We start from the raw sequence: 21,913 nt of genomic DNA on the forward strand, positions 1-21,913 counted from the left end.
ATCCTCAGTTACAAGTGTCTTTGTGACTCTGGCTGGAGTGGGAAGAACTGTGACTTCAACACCAACGAGTGTGAGTCCAACCCCTGTATGAACGGAGGGGCCTGCAAAGACATGACCAGCGGCTACATCTGCACCTGCCTCATGGGCTTCACCGGTGAGACCTGTGTGTGTGTGTTTGTGTGTGTGTAAGTGTGTGTGTGTGTGTGTGTAAGTGTGTTTACGTGCATGTGCGTACTTGCACCAAATGCAGTACATTGAATAATTTGACTCTTTAATATGGTATTATCATTGTATTCATCAGTAGTACCAACACGCCTGTGCTTGTGTGTGTGTCTGTGTGGACCCAAAGGACCCAGCTGCCAGACCAACATCAATGAGTGTGCGTCCAACCCCTGCCTGAACCAGGGCACCTGCATCGATGACGTCGCAGGCTACAAGTGCATCTGCGTCCTACCGTACACCGGTAGGGAAATATTAGGACAAGTATTGGACGTTCTTGTTATGTCCGCTTGGCCGGGAGGGGGGGGACACTTCCCAGGCCTCTGGTTGGTTCTGTGTTTGCGAGCCGAGAGGAAAAGCGTGCGCTGGTAGACGTTGCTCTTGATTAAAGTTCAGCTGCATGACTTCCTGGGGTCTCTATGACCCCTGCCCCTCTGGCCCCCTGCCCCGCGGCTGCTGGCCTCTGTTTAATGTCAGGTATCACTGATAACCAGAGAAAGACAATAACCCCTCTCTGGTGGGTTATGCTGCTATCATTGCGAACAGATCATGTTGGAGCGCCTCAGGGGCTAAACCTTTTGGATTTAATTCAACACAAAAACGTCCAGCTTTCCCAGTATTAAAGTTTTTTACTTGTGACTGGGAGAAGGAACGGGAGTTTGACACATATCCTGTTTGGGCACTTCCTGTCTCACAGAAAAGCAAATGGTTTGACAATGGCAGGAAGCCGGAGCAGACTTCCTGAAAGAGCTGTGTGTTGTGCAAAGAGATATGGAGCGTCTGTGTGTGTCCCTATGTACAGAGACCTCTGATAGCACTGATTTGAACAATTTAAGTACTGTTTTTTGGTTACCTCATGACTTCCTCAACAGTGGAAAACAAATATTGGGTTCATCTTTTTTTGTAGAGCTTGCATAGTTATATCTTGTGTGGGTGTGTGTGTTTGTGTGTTTGTGCGTGTGTGTGTGTGTGTGTGTGTGTGTGTGTGTGTGTGTGTGTGTGTGTGTGTGTGTGTGTGTGTGTGTGTGTGTGTGTGTGTGTGTGTGTGTGTGTGTGTGTGTCTTGCAGGAGAAAACTGTGAGACTCTGCTGGCCCCCTGCGGTCAGAAGCCGTGTAAAAATGCTGGTGTCTGCAAGGAGTCTGAGGATTACGAGAGCTACTCGTGTGTGTGTCCCGAGGGGTGGCAGGGTAAAGACGCACCGACCACACTTTCATGATGTTACATCACTCACCCGCCAGACCTTGTAACTTTTCAAACTATCTTGTAATGATTGTATTCACATGGGAACACTTCTTTTTTCTTGAGTCAAAGGGTTTTAAAGGTAACCCAAAAGAAACAAAAAACTACTAAAACACACATTTCCAAAATGCTTCCATCAAGTTGTGTGTCAACGTTTGAGGAAAGACGTTTGAATTCATTTCTGCACACTCACCTCTTTCAGGTCAGTCGTGTGAGATGGACATCGACGAGTGTGTGAAAAGCCCCTGTCGCAATGCCGCCGCGTGCCACAACACCATGGGGACCTACCGCTGCGATTGCACACCAGGCTACAACGGACGCAACTGCCAGACCGACGTGGACGAGTGCAGGCCCAGTAGGTTTTATATTACTGCCTCAACCGGCGCAGACCTTTCGGCTGACGGGAGGGGGGTTCTGTCGTCGTAAATTAGGGCCGTGCCCGACTCTCTGACTACACTTAGTTTCCATGGATGGGACTTAACCAGCTGCACTGAGACGGTTAATCTAACAACATTTAAAAAGTTTCATATAAGGCTTAACTTATATATTCCCTTCAGTCTTGTCAAATTTGAGATCACTTTATATATGATAAGATTATCAATATTACTCAATATCTTTAATAGACTAAAGATTAAGCTACCTGCTGGTCTCAGCTCCTATGTGTGAAAGCCAGGTTTTGAGCCTAGTTAAGGCCTGAAGTGGTCCACACATGAAGAGTGGGCTGGATTTTTGGTTTGGTGTTATGAGCCAAACAACAGATGGGAGTTCAGCGGTTTGGCCTCGAAAAAAGTGGTTTAAGGTTCAGAAATTAAGATGGTAGTTGTCATTTAGATCTGTCGGTCTTGGACAGTCAAATGAGCTTTGATCTGATTGGACGCGCCTCGAGAGGTCAGTGTCACCCGGGTCATTAGATGGTATGAGCTTTGAATGCAGCTTCAAGGTGGAGAATCAGAGTTGTTTTCTTCACCCAGGGGGCAACAACGCTAGGCTGCAAGCATCAGCTCCAGAGGAAGACACAGTGGACGCTAAACTCATTTCCTTCTCTCCCAGACCCCTGCAGCAACGGAGGCCTCTGTCGGGATGAGGTCAACGGCTTCCTGTGCACCTGCCTGCCAGGCTTCAGGGGCATTAAGTGTGCGCAGGACACCAACGAGTGTGAGAGCAACCCGTGCAAGAACGGAGCCAACTGCACCGACTGTGTTAACAGCTACACCTGTACCTGCCCATTGGGATTCAGCGGGATCAACTGCGAGAACAACACCCCCGACTGCACAGAGAGGTACCAGACATCTTGTTGTGTTCATCATCTGCCATTTTGGAGTGTGGTTCAAGATCCATACTGGAGCAAAGTAAACATCTTGAAAAAGTTGTAATTCTACAAGTCTTTCAACAACTATAAATCTGTGTTGTTGGTCTATAGTGAAGCTGATACAGAGGGCCCTATTTTAACGGTCTGAAACGCAAGTGAGAAGCACCAAGCGCAAGTAGCTTTGTGGGCGGTTCTACGGCGATGTCGCTAGTTTACCGGCGCGAAAAATGACTCTAGCGCCTGGCGCATATCTAAAAAGGGTTGGTCTGAAGCAGCCTAATTACCCGTAGGTGTGGTTTGGGCGTAACGTGCAATAAACCAATGAGAGTGCCAGCTCCCATCTTCTTTAAGAGCCATGAGCGCATTTGAATCTGACGAGTTCATATTTTGACAGCGCGTCTGCAGTCTCCCATGAGACAGATGCACATGAATTTCAAACTTCAAATGGCTCAGTTTATGGCCAAATAATATGGCCTAATTCACACATGGAATAAGGTTTTCTTCCACAACTTCAGAAATACTGAGTCCTCAAATAAATTTCGGCAAAGAAAACGTATATGATATAACATATGATATGCGGTAACTGTGGTTCTATTTAATGATATACGCAATGTGTATTATAATTATATAATAATTATAATTATAAACATCGTTTCTTATCAGTATTGTATGCATTATCGTTATCGACTTGTGTACCTAATATGCATGTTTCCCCCCGTTATTATACATTGCCATGGACTGTATTATGCGTTACGTGTTTAGTTTGCGTGTGTTTAAACATCATTTAAATATTAATTCTTTTGAACACTCACTTGCGGTAAAACAATGTTTTCTCACAATCAAATACTCATCAATCCTAAAAGTTATGGGCATGTACACAATGTCTGTGTCCAGAAAATATGTGTTTTCTGTGCGGTGTTTGCAGATGCATTGATTTAAAAGTACAACTTATTACCGCTGTATCAGCTGTTCTTTCCCAAATAATTTACCAAGAATGTGTGGCTAGGTAGATGAGAGAAGCAAAGTGTATGCGCGAGGTGCACAAGCAACATTATGCTTACGCCCTAAAAATAGCATCTGAACAACGCGCCACTGACATTAAACCAGGTATTTCCTGGTTTGTGGCGCAAGTGGTGTCTGAAACTGCAAAATAGCACCAGGGAACGTTTGCGCCAGAACACGCCTCCTCCTTTCACCAAACCGCCCATTGGGGCACATTCCCTAATTTACCGACGCGTGGCGCAGGAGGAAAAAGAACGCTCTGCGGCAGTTGCAAACTAGCAACGACACATGCGCCAGTGATTAAGTCAATTGTGCCGGATGCAAGATAGGGCCCAGAGTGTTATCGGTCATCATGGCAAGCACTGCCCAGCTTCACCACGGTTAACAACTAAGGGTTGTTCACTTGTTCTGCCCTCCTTTGGTGTGAAATAGATCATAACTTTATGATGTGCAGTGTATTATTTTGGAAATGTTGTTATAATGATGAAAGAAGATGTTGTCAGTTCAGCTTCCATATCGCAGTGGGGAAGATGCTGTTTTTGAGAAAGGATCTGTTTGGCTGGATCTGTCCACTTTTAACTCACCTCCTCCCCGTCTCCCCGGTGTAGCTCCTGCTTCAACGGGGGTACCTGCGTGGACGGCATCAACACCTTCACCTGCTTGTGTCCTCCGGGCTTCACTGGCAGCTACTGCCAGCACGACATCAATGAGTGTGACTCCAGGCCCTGCCTGAATGGAGGAACCTGCCAGGACAGCTATGGCACCTACAAGTGCACCTGTCCCCATGGTTACAACGGGCTCAACTGTCAGGTAGCCCCTCCTCCTCTGCAGTCGGTTGCACCAGCAGAACGTAAAGCCGATTATAAGTTCGGGTGTAAAGTCCGCCTTAACCCTACGCTCGACGTAGCTAGTGTCAAACTAAAGGTCTTCTAAATTTTGGTTTCACCACCATAACTTAAGTTGTAACGTTACTAGTAGTGCATAAATTGTACCGGTGTCGCTTTTAATGACGTTTAGATAATTTCAAGCCAATCATTGACAGCTAACAATGGAAACAGGAAATACCGGCAAGTTTCTATCCGAGTGAAGACGCGTTAGCACCCAAATGAGAGGGCAAACAAAACAGTTTCAGTCATTTATTCTCTAAAATTTGCTTGGACGGTATAGGCGTGAGGTTAAGCTATTTGATGGCGGATTTTATGATAAATAAATAAATATAATATTCCGCCCGGCAAAACCGAAATCCGCATTTAATTCAACATCATCAAAATAAAGAAATTGATCGATGTGGTCACGGACATCCGTTCCCGGCGCAAACCGCGTTGAAACTCCTCTTCCCATTGCTCAAAACGAATAGCCATCTTTACCCTGCGCTAGTGTTGAAATCTTTTTACGTTTTTTTATTTTAACGGTTCTTTATCGTTAGTATGGAACTTACACCAGCTAGAGGGGAGGTGTAAAATATAAGTTATAGCTTAGTGTTACGTTGAAACTATCTGCTTGGTGCAACTGCTATTTTTTTAGTAGAGTGTAAAGTCGAACGTTTGGGTGATTTACGTTCAACGTAGCCTAAGTGGAACCTTACGTTCTGCTGGTGCAACCAGCTGCTGGTCACTTAAGCAATAGATCACGACAGGCTGTGGTATGTGCTCATTATATCACTGTTGTCCAGCCCCGACGCGCAGCGGAGGGCCGGCGACCCCCTTCACAGTGGTATAATGAGCACATACCACTGACTGAAGTGATCTATTGCTTGTATACAACGGTTACTATTATGGCGAAACGAAAGTCATAGACACACTACATTTAAAAAGAAACCAAGAAAGTCAAAGTAGCCATTTTATTAAAGAATACAAAAAAGTAGTCCCTCCTGGCTGCCTTCAAAATGCACGACGGTCGCTATGCAACACACTTTAGCGTCCCTCCGAGAGAAGGCTCGGCTAGAGCGGTTCGCCGGCAATTTATCCTATGGAGCAGTTCACTCGCCGTGTGCCTAAGCTTTCGTTAGTCTCTCCATCGCCTTGCTCACTCCCGGAGTAACAACATTTACACCCTCTCCATCTTCCAACATATGTTTTACTTTGTAACTGTTTCTACTTCCAGGCGCGGAGTGATATGCAAACTTTCACAAAATGATCGGGCGTCATAGCTGTTATGTATACGCTCATATACAACAGTTAGGAACCAATCAGATCGCTGGATTTAGGCCCCCCGTTGTATAATAGTAGATATATCCTCCCCTCAACACTCTCCTAGACACTCACTATGTAAAGCACTTTGAGGGCTTTTAAAAGTGCTTTATACATGGAATTCATTATTATAAAGATTATTATTATTTGTGGACAAGAAATTGAAATGTTGAATTGAAAAGTGTTCAAATATGACCCATAAGGATTACCAGATCATCATTCACATAGTTTCGATTGTTAATATGTATTAGTGGAATAATTTTCCCACCACAAAGTCAACTTTTTACTGGCTGACATCCACATTGAGCAATAACATAATGTCTGCCTGTGTGTGTGTGTGTGTGTGTGTGTGTGTGTGTGTGTGTGTGTGTGTGTGTGTGTGTGTGTGTGTGTGTGTGTGTGTGTGTGTGTGTGTGTGTGTGTGTGTGTGTGTGTACAGAACCTGGTGCGGTGGTGTGTGTCATCGCCCTGTAAGAACGGAGGCAGCTGCTGGCAGACCGGGACGTCGTACCGCTGTCAGTGCAAGACGGGCTGGACCGGCCTGTACTGCGACGTGCCCAGTGTTTCCTGTGAGGTGGCGGCCAAGCAGAGAGGTAGCGTGTGTGTGTGTGGGGGTCAGTCGTATGGGGGAGATTGTTGTGTCTTTGATCGTATGCATTTCATATTTGAACATTCCTTCCTCTTAGCCAGCCTAAGTCAAATCACTGGTCAATAAATTAAACATGTCTCAATGCTCTCCTTGTGTGTCCAGGTGTAGACGTGGCTCAGTTGTGTCGTAACTCAGGCTCGTGTCTGGACGCGGGCAACACCCACTACTGCCATTGCCAGGTGGGCTACACGGGCAGCTACTGCGAGCAGCAGGTGGATGAATGCACGCCCAACCCCTGCCAGAACGGAGCCGCCTGCAACGACTCCCTTGGAGGCTACTCCTGCAAGGTGAGGGCCCCAAGGGAAGCTGAACACGGTCCGTTGATCAGACTCCTCAGTGTTGCAGAGACATTGTACTGCAAGAAAATTAACCAAAGATAATCGCTCACCAGTCTGAATCTGTCCTAATTTGTGTAATCTATGTTGCAAAGTGGGATTGTTCTCTGCTATGCGTGAGATCATTTGGCTGTGTGTATTTTTATTAAGGTGGTCTAACGACCGGACGACTCGTAGCACATGAACAAACATACAGAAGGCTTTAGTGCTTTATGAGCTTTATCCTTCGTCTCCTTACAACATCAGTTGGTGGACTAATGAAGAGGTTTGTTAGTGGACAGCAGAGAAAGAGCTCATTTATGTTAATCTCCGCTGGAATAAAAAATCTGCCTCACAGAAAACCGCTTAGTAAACAAAAACACACTGCCTTGTTCATTTCGGACATTGATTGAGTCTCTCTCTCTCTCTCTCTCTCTCTCTCTCTCTCTCTCTCTCTCTCTCTCTCTCTCTCTCTCTCTCTCTCTCTCTCTCTCTCTCTCTCAGTGTATTCCCGGCTACGTAGGCACCAACTGCTCGGACGAGATCAACGAGTGTTTTTCCCAGCCGTGCCAGAACGGGGGCACCTGCATTGACCTGATCAATACCTACAAATGCTCCTGTCCCCGAGGAACCCAAGGTCAGCCCCTGGACCCCGCACACACCCCTCCTCTACGCCCTCCTCTGCTTCCTCATCCTCCACACTTAATTAATTAGGGCTTAGCTGCATCCGAGGCATCTGAAAACAACTCTCTCTCGACGCTTGTTCTCTGCGTCCTCTCTTGGGCAGCGTGTCAAAAGAAGAATGAATTTAGTGTTTCCTCTTCTTCCAATTCAATACATTTGTCTACTTCGTATATTAAGTTGTGTGTGACTAAGTATCAATAGAGTTGGATGTGCATGTGCGTCTGACCCATATCTGATATGTTGCTGGGTTGGTAGTTTTGATAGTTTGATAGATGTGTGAGCAAACAATCTAACATGCATCTCATAAAACGTCCACCTTTAACCAACTGCTTTTCTCAGGAGTTGAAATGATGTAGAATTAGAATTAAAAGCTTTATTTGTCATTGGGTTAAATACAGTGTATTTACACAACAAAATTAAGGTGCAGATCTTGTTCAGTACTTTAAAAAAAAAAAAAAAAAAAAATAGAATTCAGTACGAAATATTAATAAATATATAACAACAATAACCAATAACCCCCCCCTACCTTCCAGTTAAGGCACATTTAAGTGTCCGACACCCTCCCCTCCCTCCCAGACAACAACCCTCCCGCCCACATATGTCTAAATAGTAGGGGTGCAACGGATCATCATTGATCCGTGATCCGTTCGGATCATCTATTTCGGTTCGGCACACGCATGATCCGCGGATTGATTTATGAAAAAAAAAAATTTGCGCATGTTCAGTCCACCACACAGCCGTAACCATTCCTGCTAGTTCCAGGGACAGAGCTACTTAACACGCTCTGGGTAAAAGTCTACAACAGTTCCCTTTCAATAAGCAAACAGTCCTATGGCTCGTTGTGATTTATTGTCCTCAGCGTACAACATGAAGAACAGTGGGCATGGAAAATAAAAGTAGGCTAGACTTCGGTGACTACTGTAACGATAACTGCTGCCTCCAGTGCTACGTCGGTTTCCATATACTCGCGCTGCCACACAAACCTGTCGCCTAGGTTACCACACAGACGTAACACGTAGCTGACATAGCGATTGCTAACATAAGAAAAACACATCGAGCATGGCCACGCATTTACAGCGACATCACCCCGGTTGTTTCACTGACAGGAGTGAAACCGAAAGCGGCTCAACAACCGCTCATCACCGCGGCATTTAAGCAGCCCCTTCTTCCACAATCAGACCGGGCTAAAGCAATCACAAACGCTATTTTTTTATTTTTTTTGCTGATCCGAAAAATGATCCGATCCGTGACTCTGATCCGAGGAACGATCCGAACCGTGAGTTTTTTGATCCGTTGCACCCCTACTAAATAGCAGCAGGTCCAGGAAGGTAAGCATAATGAAGAATGTCCAGAGGTAGTGGAGATTGTTCATGTGGTTGTTTATGTATTGCACAGGGGTTATTGTTTGTTTAGTGTACGTATGGCTCAGGGGAAGAAGCTGTTGGTAAGTCTGGTGGTGCGTGGTTTCATTGACCTGTATCGCCTGCCAGAGGGAAGCAGATTGAACAGGTGGTGAGCAGAGTGCGCAGCGTCTTTTAGAATGGAACTGGCCTGTTTCGGCAGCGGTAGTTGGCCAGCTTTTCCAGGGAGGGCATATTGATCAGTGTGTCCTTTTCACCGGCCAGGCGTGCACTGCGAGATCAACCTGGATGACTGTATCCCGGGCACCGACCCCATCACCCACGAGCCCAAGTGCTTCAACCAGGGCACGTGTGTGGACCGTGTCGGGGGGTACCACTGCCACTGCCACGCCGGATACGTTGGAGAGCGATGCGAGGGGGATGTCAATGAGTGTCTTTCCAACCCCTGCGACCCGCGGGGCACGCACAACTGCATCCAGCTCACCAACAACTACCACTGCGACTGCCGCACGGGCTACACTGGTGAGCTGAGATCAGTGAACACACTGCACTGATAGAGCAGCTGCATTATCCCTTTAATGTGAGGAGGAGGAATACACTGGTGAGCTGAGATCACTGAACACACTGCACTGATAGAGCAGCTGCATTAATCCCTTACGTGTGGAGGAGGACCAGGGGGCTGTTGTGTTAAGGGGGTTGTTGCAGGTGATAAGCTGTCTCATTGGATCCAGATTCAGATATCTTTATAGTCTAAGCGTTGACATAACATCATCTTGAGACATACATGGCTCACACTGTACATCATCACCGAATAAAACCACAGCAATTTGCAACAATTTACTTCAATAAAATAAAAAAATAGCAGTGGCCCCCTTTGGTTTTATTGGGCCAAACAAATATAATTTATGTTAAGTTAATAACATGTGGATTGGAGTGTTTAATATATTTTTTTTAAGCATTATTTATTTGTTCGAGGCCTTCCAAAAGGCCCTCCAGTCTCCAGCCCTTACGTCTCCCTGCTCCCCAGGCCAGCGGTGCGACACAGTGTTTGACGGCTGCAAGGGGAAGCCCTGTCGCAATGGAGGCTCCTGCGCCGTGGCCAGCAACACGCCACACGGCTTCATCTGCAAGTGCCCCCCTGTGAGTTCACTACACCCCCCACTACACTACACTACACTTCACACACGACACTACTCCCACTACACTACACACCCCACACTATCGCTACGAGTTATTAGCATCACATGCTGTCAACGAGAAGAAAGAGGTGCTAACCGTTTGTCAGTGGACACATTGTCTGCATTGAGATCAGTGATGTGTCCTGTTGGTCTTTTGTGTTGTTACCTGGTGGTCTTTATCCCTTCGTATTGCTGTGTTTCAGGGATTCAGTGGTGCCTCATGTGAGAACGACGCGCGGGTGTGCGGCAGCCTCCAGTGTCGCAATGGTGGCACGTGCGTCTCGGGCCAGAAGAGCCCCACCCAGTGTCTTTGCACGGCGGCCTTCACCGGGCCCGAGTGCCAGTTCCCCACCGACAGCCCCTGTAACTCGGGCCCCTGCTACAACGGCGGGACCTGCGAGTGCACCTCGGAGGCCCCCTACTACAACTGTGTCTGCCCCGCCAGCTTCAACGGGCTGCGCTGCCAAATCCTGGACCACGTGTTCGTGGGGGGCTTCGGCCGCGACATCTCGCCGCCGCCCGCCGACGTGGACGTCAGCTGTGAGATCCCACAGGTGAGGAGCCGCCTCTCGCTTCCCAGAAGGTTCAGTCTGGAGCAAACTGTCCGCCTCGACCCTCCGTTTAGACAGCATCTCGGTCGGATGCAACTCTGAGTTAAATGTACAGTATATAATCAGCCCTTTGTTTTTATTATTTGACCTACTTCTACTATAATTTGACATTTCTCATTTAAATCATAGGTCATCTACCTACTGTAAAATAGATTCTACATCGTCATAATTATTCATGATTTTAATCCACACATAACCGACCTGATGGCTTTATTGTCCTTTAGTTATTGTCCATCACCCTTTACTACGTAAAGGGTGCTGAACATGAATATGGATGACCTTGGGTTCGAACGGTGGATGACCTTGCCTTGCCTTGCAGTGCGGGGAGCGCCGGGGCAACAAGTTCTGTGACCTCCTGTGCAACAACCACGCGTGCGGATGGGACGGCGGCGACTGCTCGCTGAACTTCAACGACCCCTGGAAGAACTGCTCGGCCGCCCTGCAGTGCTGGCGCTACTTCAACGACGGCAAGTGTGACTCCCATTGTGACAGCGCCGGTTGCCTCTACGATGGCTTCGACTGCCAGAACTTGGAGGGACACTGCAAGTAAGTCAAAAGTTGAACCGGCCCAGATTGCTTCCTTCTTTTTGGGGGTTTCCTCTCATTTAAGACCAGACGAATAGATCCAAAATAAACCCCCGGATTTAGTCCTAAGCAAGCTGGGGACAATGCAAGAAGATTACTTTATTATATCACAAATAATCTATCACCATAAACAGGCAAAAGTTATAACCAGGCCTGGAATTCGTGATTTTAGGGGCACACATTTGAGGGCATCAAGGCCATATGCAAGGGCATCAAGGCCATTAGTTAAAAAACATGCCCTACGTCATCGAAGCTGTGCACATTGAGTTCACACTCGGCTGAGATCAACACACATGCACGTAACCCCTAATGCCCAATCATTAGTTAACAGATACAAACACACTCACGCTGAAACAGATGCAGATACACAACACCTATGTCTGACAAAGAAACTGGATGGTGTAATTCTTGAAGAAACAAGGTCTGGGCTAAATGCATGAAAAAACGCCCTTGCACAGCACACACACACACACAACATGAACATAATTTCACTTAAATAGACTAATCCATATCTAAAAGCATTAACGCCTTTCTAATGAACAGTGTTCATTACACTTCTATAGAAATTGTTCATTGTTTTTGCAGTTTTTATCTGCATCTTGAAGGGCCCTTTTGCGATAATTCTCCACTTCTTTTTCAAAAGGAAAAAATGTTTAGTGAATTTGTTGAATTTTGTTAAATGTTAAAACTGTATTATGTCTATAAGATTAGAATTTACCATAAGAAATATATTTTTTTTAATTACGCATTAAAATTAAGTTTATTTTAAAATGACAATAACCCTTCCTCTGCCGTCATGGGGGTCGCCAGCAGTGATGCCAGTAACGCATTAATTAGTAACGCGTTACTGGCCTCGGACCACTTTTTTCAGTAACGAGTAATCTAAACCGCGTACTATTTTCCAAACAGTATCAGATTAAAGTTACTCATCAAAGACACTGTGCGTTACAATTTTTTTTACCGGATCGCCGATTGGATTGGGAGCGATGGAATGGTGTGTGTGTCTGTCCGTCTGTCTGTCTGTCTGTCTGTCTGTCTGCCTGTTTGCGTGAGAGTGCGTGTGCGTGTGAAGCGTAAGTCTCTGTTACGGTTGCGGACCGACACCCCGCCCTCATGGGTAAAACCCTCCGTTTGTCATTGCCATGCAAATGACCATGGGTTTTTCCATGCATGTGATTTGTTTACAATTATGTTAGTTTTGATGTGCCTGTCCCCGGACGTGATTGGTTGCTGCATCGGAAAGCCGAGGATCCAGGAAGACAAAATACGGGCGGCACCTTGTCTCGGATTTGCAGCTTGCCATTTAGGTCTTCAAAAGCTTAGTTTGTTACTTGATTGAGGCTCTTGTTAGCTACCAGGGAACTGGGCCAGGGTAAGGTTGTTGAAGGTTATCGAAAACCGACACGCAGTTACACCTTTGTTAAGAAACACTAGGCGCACGTTGTATTTTGGGAGCTTCTCTTTGGTTAGATTCATTTCTTTGATTTGGACAGCACCCAATGGTCCTTTTCCTTTTGTACTTTTGCCTCCTCTGTTAGTGTTTAATTGATTACACCAAGCTCCGGGTTAAATAAACAACTTTAAGTTAACCAACGAAAAAAGAGTTAGTTTTGGCAAAACCGGTGGTCATTTTTTATTTTGAGGCGGCAGGGGGTGTTTTCGCAGCTAAATGTACCTAATAAAGTAACTTGTAATCTAACTTAGTTACTTTTAAAATCAAGTAATCAGTAAAGTAACTAAGTTACTATTTTAAGGAGTAACTAGTAATCAGTAATCAGATTACTTTTTCAAGGTTACTGTGGCAACACTGGTGGCCAGTGATGCCAGATCGGGCGGGAAATCTGGCCGCATCTGGCGGAGGCGTCACATAGGGTACATTCACACAACCTCCATCTGTCGACGGATCTCATTGACTTTGAATGGGATGCTCTCAAAATGCTTTGAGGGTCCGTCCATTTTGTCGGCTCCGTTGCCTGCGTCAAAAAGTTGAGAAATGTTAAACTTTTCAGGCAGCGACGGCAGGATCCGTCGGCCAATCAGATTGCGGTTATGCAAATAACTCCACGTGACTACTGGATCCATTTTGCAATAGCAAGCAGGAAGTAGCAGGAAAATCTGTCCGTTATTCTTTTTAAAGATCTCCTATTATACTACTTTTCTGGTCTTCATTTCTTATTAATGACTCCTATAGAGCAACCTGACACTGAATCACAGCACAAAAAAACGATTTTAGATTTCGGGAAACTCTTCCTCTCATCTGGGCACTTTCAGCATTCTTTGTCAACACTCGGCTTCATCCTTCTCTGCCACCTCTCCCCCCTCCTGCCAAACCCACTCCGTTGTGATTGGTTACCTTCAGGAAGAGCATGTTGCAGCATTACCATACATGGAAAATCCGGATTGTTCTACGTAGATAAATCCCGGAAACTTGAACAAGTGAATTGGGACCGGAGTACCAGATGTGTTCGGCTGCCAGATCGGCTCGGGGGTCCTAGATGTGCAATAATGACGCACTTCCTGTAAACGATGTCATTAAATGTGCATGCGCGTCACTCAGTAGCAGGTGTGTCAGCGTTTTTCCACTCTTATGTCAGTGTGTGTGCCTGTGTGTGTATCCAAACACGTACACTGCAAATCACATACACACATACAGCTGAATGTGGTAACACATTATATACATTCTTATAGGCCTACCTTGAAATTTGTACTATTTTACAGATGTTTTTTAAATTATAGAGCAAAGATACCCCTGGTGGAAACGAGGAAAATGTTAAATTTTTTATTGTTATTAGTTGTATAGGCAAGGATAAAATTCATTGAACATCCGGTAAATCATAAAAAAAAATCAATTTTCAAGGAATAGGATGAATATCTAATATGAACACATTCATGAATTCATCCTCAATTCATCATGGGATCTAAACATGCCGTTTTTTATGGATTTACATTTAGCTGTTCCTCAGTTGTACCAATGTATTGTCTTATTTATTCTGTTTTGTATGAGCAAATAAAATCTCATCAATCATATGACTGTCGACTTTCTTAATTTTCCGTTAATAGAAACTAGAAAATACTGTCTTAATATCTCAATTTAACAATGCCAATCCTTACTTTAACATATGTGAAAATAAAAATATGCATTCATGAGTGCTTTTAGACGTGTTTCCAATGGCTTTGTGAGAGAACGGGCTCCGTTCAATGAAATCAAAACTAATTGAGCACCGTTTATAAACAACCCTTCCGGGTTTTGTCCGTTTGGCCGCCGGGGAAATTCCTGCCCTGGTTATAACATACAACAGATTCAATTGTAGCCACATTAATTATATCTACATTGTCAATAGATCAACTTGTATGTTCATGTTTACATGAAAAAAACTATTAAATAGCTAGCAAAACAAGTTAGCAAAAAAATTGTTAGAGGCAGATTGTTAGAAAACCTTGAATGACTCCCTCTCACCCCACTGTGACCCTCCCCCTACCCCCCTCCCACCTGCCCCCTCCCCACTGTGACCCTCCCCCTCTCCCTTTCCCCCTCCCCACTGTGACCCTCCCCCCTCCCCTCCCCAGCCCACTGTACGATCAGTACTGCAAGGACCACTATGCGGACGGCCACTGCGACCAGGGCTGCAACAACGCTGAGTGCGAGTGGGATGGCCTGGACTGCGCCGTCAGCGTGCCGGAGAAGCTGGCGATGGGCCAGCTGTTGTTGGTGGTCCACATCCTGCCCGACCAGCTCCTCAACAACTCCTTCGGCTTCCTGCGTGAGCTCAGCCACGTGCTGCACACCAACGTGGCGTTCCGCAGGGACGAGCAGGGCCAGGTGATGGTGTTCCCGTACTACGGCAGCGAACAGGAGCTCAGGAAGCACAACATGAAGCGGTCCCTGGAGCCGTGGGCTGACCCTGGAGAGGTGCTGAACCTGGTGAGGAGGAGCCTGGACCGGGCGCTCAGACCAGGCCTCCTTGCAGCTGGCCGCACGCGCAGGGAGCTGGACCACGTGCAGATCAAAGGGTGAGGGTTCATGTGGTCCATGTGGCCTATGCGATAAAGAGTTTAACATGAAATTAGCTCCCTCTGTAGGCTTCCTGGATCGAGCCTCATCCCTTACATCCACTGGGTCAGCCGCTGGGTAGATGACAGAGTGATGGGATCCGTGTAGTTCATGTTATCAGTGTGAATGGATGAGATGTTTCAGAAAGATCTCGACCATGGAACAGGGTTTAGGGTTAGGGCGGCCCAGCCGAGAGCTTTGGTCTGTTGATGACAGACTACCTCTGTAGACTAGCCAGTTGAGCACCGATATTTACTGCTCCGATATGACATGTTTTGTTTTTGTAAGTTGAATTTGGTTAAAAGCGTTTGCTAATTGACTCAATACTAAACGATAAATAGTCGATTCCATCCATTGAAGAATTAACAATTCCTTTTCCCTTGGCCTCTGTTAAACAATGACGAAAGGTGTGTTTTTGTCCCTGTTCTGGACTTTGGTGTGTTGTTGACCAACGGTCTCACCCCGGCTGTGTCCCTCCCTCAGCTCCATCGTGTACCTGGAGGTGGATAACCGCCAGTGTTTCCTGCAGTCCAGCGAGTGCTTCCAGAGCACTGCGGACGTGGCCGCCTTCCTGGGGGCTCTGGCCTCCAGCGGCAAGCTGAACATGCCCTACGTCATCGAAGCTGTGCACAGTGAGTTCACACTCTGCTGAGATCAACACACGTGCGCGTAACCCCCAATGCCCAATCATTAGTTAACAGATACAATCACACTCACGCTGAAACAGATGCAGATACACAACACCTATGTCTGACAAAGAAACTGGATGGTGTAATTCTTGAAGAAACAAGGTCTGGGCTAAATGCATGAAAACGCCCTTGCACAGCACACACACACACACACTGACACACTCAAAAACACACACACAAACACACACACACACATACACACAAGAACAAGCCCACACATACACACACACACACATACAGGAACAAGCACACACACATACACACACACATACACACAAACCCACACACACACAGGAACGTGCACAATCACACACACACACACACACACACACACACACACACATAAACACACATACAGCCACAGAACCTAGCACACACGCACAGACAGGCATGACCACACACATACACACATGCACCCAGACACACACACCGGCTCACACATTCACACGCACATAGACATGCCTATAAATACACACAGACACATGCACACACACGTACAGAAGCAGAAAACCAACGACACGTGTTCCTCCAGATTCACGCCAACCAGGGGCCCCGCCCTGCGGTCAGGACCTAACCCCGGTGTATGTGATTGTGTGTTTTTAATTCAGCGCTAAACAAATGCAGTTGGGGATCTCAAGGCCTAAACAATCAATTCTTTCCTCTGTGTGTAAATCCATCCGCTTCGGGCTTCAAAATGGTTAATTGCCGTAAATCAACTCATCCCCCTCCCCCACCACAAGCACCCTCTCCCTACTCACGGAACACCATCACTGTCTCACTCCGTCCGTCTGTAAGCTTCACAGTCACAGAGAGGCCACATTAAAACATATTCAAAAGGCTACACAGACGCTCACACACACGAATACACACACGCGCTCATACGCGCACACCCTTTTCCTCCCAGTGTGAGTGGCTGCCGCAACCTTCACCCTGCTGGATGTAACACCGGGACTTAATGCATCTCTATGGGTCCGGCTTGGGGGAGTTTATCATTTCAAAATCGTTAGTGGAGGGAAAAAAATAAAAGAGAAGGGGTAAAATTGATCGGGAGTGTGCTAGAAGTTGGGAGTCTTTGTTATCTTGAAAATCCTAATAAATCCTTCGTCTTTAGAGCTTAAAGGGCGTGCAGTAATTTGAAGTTCATTAATCCCTCCCCCCCCCCTCCCTCCCCCTTCTTAAAGAAGGCATGGGGAGGGTGTCTCCTGACACCTTGGCTTGTGAAGGAGATGGAAGCTGCTGATGTTCTGGCTTTTCCTTTTTTTCTGTTCTTATCAAGCCGCATCCCCTTTTTCGCCTCTTTTTTTTTTCATGATGAGAGGTGGTTAGCATTGGGGATTATTAGCGAGCAGATAGAGGTAGCTAGCTTCCCAAACGCCCAAGGAGGCTCACTTCCTCTCTGGCACTGGCTGGTGTTAGACCGTCCAGGGGTGGCGATCCTGGAGAGCCATCGGCCGCGGCTAGGAAGGGCCGGGCGCGCTCTAGGGTGGTGTCACCGCCAGCTGCACCACCTGCACACCCTCCCTCTGAGTCCTATCCTCCTGTGGTCCTGACCATGCCGGCTGTCTTCCACCCAGGTGACCTGGACCCCCAGCCTGGGAGCAAGCACTACACCGTGTACGCCGCCCTGGGTGTGGTCACGCTGCTGGCCGCCTTCGGCGTCGGCGTTATGGTCTCCCGGAAACGCCGCCACGAGCATGGACGACTCTGGCTCCCGGAGGGCTTCAAGACAGGAGAGCCGGGCAAGAAGAAGAGACGGGAACCTGTCGGGGAGGACGCCGTCGGACTCAGGTAGGTCTAGTTGGCTGGCTGTTTGTGTGGCAGTTGGCTGTTGTTGTGGATGAGGTCGGGGTGTGGGGGAGATTGGATAAGGAATTGGGGGCGCAGGTTTTGGGGATTTTATGGATCACTAATGGTAACGATCCTCCACTGGAGGTAAATGGGACAGTGGGCTCTGCTAAGATCACAGAATCAATTCAGATTTTGGGTTTTGGTTTGTGGCTCACCACCGAGGGGCCACTGGCTGGGATGTGTGTGTTTGTGTGAGGGTTCAGAGTTTTCATTGAGATGTATGGTTGACCACAGGACGCTGAAGAACACGTCGGAACTGTCCCTGATGGAGGACCCCCACAACGACTGGGGCACGGAGGAGCCCCACGACCCCAAGCACTTCAGGGTGAGTGGACCGCCGCCGCATTGACCTTCAATTAGAGAATCCTCCAAACAATTATCTCAAGGATTTGTACATAATTTTATAAAACATAATTTTATAAAATTGTAAAGAATAAAGAAATATATATTTTTTTTATGTTATCGCTGCTCCGATTTTCAATTAATTTTGAATTGATATAGTCTATTTGTAAAGCCCTTAATCACAGTTACAGTCTCAAAGGGGCTAACAGGCCATATATATATCGCCTGTTCAGTTAAGATAAGATAATCATCATGTATATGAGAATTGTATAATATAAAATAAAACTACAAAAACAAAAATAAGAACAAAAATAAAATATTGGTACTATTGGCTTTATTCAATTCAATATATAGATATATATATATATATATGCAGTATATATTCCCAAAGCTAAAAGGTATGTTGTGGATATGTCCTGCAGCAGTTTGAGGAGCAGTCCATTCTGGATCTAGAGGACAAAACGGACCACCGGCAGTGGACCCAGCAGCACCTGGACGCCGCAGACCTGCGAGTCCCCTCCATCGCCCCCACCCCCCCACAGGGCGAACTGGAGGGCGACTGCATGGACGTCAACGTGCGGGGCCCAGGTGGGTGTCTCACCATGCTTGTTAAAAAATAATGATTTACATTCCTATTGTTGCCAAAAGGGTTGGAGTTGGTTCTGTTTTTTTGGTTTTGGATGTATGAGTGAATGAAGGATAATGTGTTCATCTGTGGTGAATCGATAGCGGCTCTTTAACATCCACCTGAAGACCGTTTTATAATATGATCGTATTTAGAAAGCTTAATTAATTGAAAATACTCATACACAACAATAAAAACTATTTAATTTATTTATTATTTTACATTTGAGTGTGTGTCTGTGTTTGCGCGTGTGCGCGTTAGTGTGTGCGTGCGGGGGAGCACGGGTGCGTCAGAGAGTGTAGGAGTAGCTAATGCTGTGCCCTGGGGGGAGGTATCCTCTTCAAAGCAGCCTTCTGGAAGCCGGTCGCCTGAGGGCGGAAGCACTGATTCCTGCCCACATTCCCCATTTCAACCATTAATGGCTGCTGCTGTACTCCATGCGACCATCAAATACCATAAACGAAACCTGAAGAAAACATAACTCAAGTGCCAAATCCTCTTTAGAAAATCCAACTGAAATCAAAAGTAACAGGAGTTTAAAAACTAGAGACTCTAACCCCACTCTCCTCTGCCTCTCCCCCCCCCATGGTGGATCAATGTGCTTCAATCGACTGGAGCCGCCTGGGTTTGCTTTTCTTTTGAAGAGGAGAAAGCCTGTGCACGTGGAGCGACTGGGCGCCTCCTGCTGATAGATGATTATGCCTCGTTTTCCATCCGCATAGCTTTAGCGAACCTTTCCCCCCCCTGGCTCCACCGGCCCCCTGAAGCCCCTCTTTAAGGCACCGGGCATTGATGTGAATCCGTTATCTGGAGAGTTTGAGAGCTGCAGTGATTGGAGCCAGGCGCGGGCGTCAAATCCTCTGTTCGATCAGTTGTTTGCTTTGTTTTGATTTTCCCCTGTGCTTTGAAGTCTGTGCTGCTGTCGGTCTCGCTCGAGCCTGGTGATGCCTTCTCTGTTTCTTTGAGACCGGCCACGGAGATCCAGCTACGGCCTTACTGCCTGCAACCCAAAGCCTCCAGCATTCCCCTGACCTTTGCTCTCTGTCTCTCTCACACTTTTTTCCATCTCCATTTCTATATGGAGAATAAACATTTAAAACGCCGTTAAATAACAGCAGTTAAATAACAAAACATTGAATGAACAAAGTCCTCCCCCTCTTTCCCTCCCCCCAGACGGCTTCACACCCCTGATGATCGCGTCATGCAGCGGCGGCGGTCTGGAGACGGGTATCAGCGAGGAGGAGGAGGACGTCTCGGCGAGTGTCATCAACGACTTCATCTTCCAGGGCGCCAACCTCCACAATCAGACAGACCGCACGGGGGAGACAGCGCTGCACCTGGCCGCGCGCTACGCCCGCTCCGACGCCGCCAAGCGCCTGCTGGAGGCCAGCGCCGACGCCAACGTCCAGGACAACATGGGCCGCACAGCGCTGCACGCGGCTGTGGCTGCCGACGCCCAGGGAGTGTTCCAGGTGGGCCGCCCGTCTCTCTCTCCATTGGCTGATACATTTCACGCATTTGCAGGGGGGTTTGGAGGGTCGTCCGCGGCCCTCCTCGCTCCGAGGCCACACAGTGCCAGTTACACCAGTTCCTAACGTGTTCGGATGTGTTCTATGAATCTAGACATCAGAATATATGCTACTGTGGGACTCTTACTGAAATAATAGCGTCTTTCAGAAAAGCCGAAACCAAGGACGGCTTGGTTACGGCTTCTCCTTCTGAGAACTTTTTTTTTTTTCATAGGGTTGGACCTGGAGCTGAAACCAGGGGTTCACTAAGTATTCTCAAACGTTAAGGCGCTCGTCTTCAGATCCTTTGGTTGGCGGTTTGACCCGGGGATCATGGTTGTCATTACCCGTTCTAGTATTGATGATTGTCTGTTGATTCTATAGATCCTCATCCGGAACCGTGCCACAGACCTGGACTCCCGCATGCACGACGGCACCACCCCTCTGATCCTGGCCGCGCGACTGGCGGTAGAGGGCATGGTGGAGGAGCTGATCAACTGTCACGCCGACGTAAACGCCATCGACGACTTCGGTAACTCCCTCCTCCCTCCTCGCGCTGACATCGGCTTAAATGGGTTTTTGACACACTGTTCATCTCTAACGTTGGTCTTTGATTTGGCGCTCAGGTAAATCCGCTCTGCACTGGGCAGCGGCTGTGAACAACGTGGAGGCGGCCATTGTTCTGTTGAAAAACGGAGGGAACAAGGACATGCAGAATAACAAGGTAACAACCAGGGCAACAGAGACACAATCTTTATATGACTCAATGGTCCATCATGTGGCCCTGTGTAGAGAACATATGGCTTAAGCGGACAGAGATTTGTAGGCCAAAGGGTAATGACATGAAGTAAAGATATTATATATAGAACCAGAATACCAATCTTTAGGCAAGTAGAATATGGAATTAAAGAGAATACTTACAATGGGTGTCTTAAATCCAGCGATCTGATTGGTTCCTAACTGTTGTATAATGAGCGTATACATAACTGCTATGACGCCCAATCATTTTGTGAAAGTTTGCATATCACTCCGCGCCTGGAAGTAGAAACAGTTACAAAGTAAAAAATATGTTGAATGATGGAGAGGGTGTAAATTTTGTTACTTCGGGAGTGAGCAAGGCGATGGAGAGACTAACGAAAGCTTAGGCACACGGCGAGTGAACTGCTCCATAGGATAAATTGCCCGCTAAAGTGTGTTGCATAGCGACCGTCGTGCATTTTGAAGGCAGCCAGGAGGGACTACTTTTTCTTGTTGTTTCTTTTAAATGTAGTGTGTCTATGACTTTCGTTTTGCCATAATAGTAACCGTTGTATAAAAGCAATAGATCACGACAGGCTGTGGTATGTGCTCATTATACCACTGTTAAGAGGCGTTGTTTGGCCCGACACGCAGCGGAGGGCAAAGCAGGGAAATACCAACAAAAAAAACTTTTAATGATTGAAATAAATAATAGTATAAAATAATTTTATAAACTTAAGCAGGGATTGTAACTACTATAACTAAGTTAAC

General features: G+C 46.8%; 1 protein-coding gene across 4 annotated transcripts in view; it reads left to right on the top strand.

The window, feature by feature from the left end:
• Positions 1-21,913, top strand: part of LOC130388322 (neurogenic locus notch homolog protein 1-like) — a 59,514-nt gene that overhangs the window by 34,391 nt on the left and 3,210 nt on the right. For 2 of the 4 annotated variants that reach the window (XM_056597784.1, XM_056597781.1), the window contains 21 exons: positions 9-154; positions 350-463; positions 1,288-1,407; positions 1,662-1,814; positions 2,510-2,738; positions 4,379-4,580; positions 6,399-6,552; positions 6,711-6,895; positions 7,427-7,559; positions 9,232-9,489; positions 9,995-10,107; positions 10,349-10,699; positions 11,076-11,302; positions 14,909-15,352; positions 15,876-16,024; positions 17,656-17,869; positions 18,164-18,254; positions 18,694-18,859; positions 20,070-20,368; positions 20,789-20,936; positions 21,031-21,128. In XM_056597784.1, coding sequence (XP_056453759.1) covers positions 9-154; positions 350-463; positions 1,288-1,407; positions 1,662-1,814; positions 2,510-2,738; positions 4,379-4,580; positions 6,399-6,552; positions 6,711-6,895; positions 7,427-7,559; positions 9,232-9,489; positions 9,995-10,107; positions 10,349-10,699; positions 11,076-11,302; positions 14,909-15,352; positions 15,876-16,024; positions 17,656-17,869; positions 18,164-18,254; positions 18,694-18,859; positions 20,070-20,368; positions 20,789-20,936; positions 21,031-21,128 — 3,994 coding nt within the window. The remainder of the gene's footprint in view (positions 1-8; positions 155-349; positions 464-1,287; positions 1,408-1,661; positions 1,815-2,509; positions 2,739-4,378; positions 4,581-6,398; positions 6,553-6,710; positions 6,896-7,426; positions 7,560-9,231; positions 9,490-9,994; positions 10,108-10,348; positions 10,700-11,075; positions 11,303-14,908; positions 15,353-15,875; positions 16,025-17,655; positions 17,870-18,163; positions 18,255-18,693; positions 18,860-20,069; positions 20,369-20,788; positions 20,937-21,030; positions 21,129-21,913) is intronic. The other 2 variants (XM_056597783.1, XM_056597782.1) reach the window with 1 other exon arrangement.

Source organism: Gadus chalcogrammus, chromosome 8 (genome assembly GCF_026213295.1).
Source record: "Gadus chalcogrammus isolate NIFS_2021 chromosome 8, NIFS_Gcha_1.0, whole genome shotgun sequence".
In the NCBI taxonomy this organism is placed as follows: Eukaryota; Metazoa; Chordata; class Actinopteri; order Gadiformes; family Gadidae; genus Gadus; species Gadus chalcogrammus.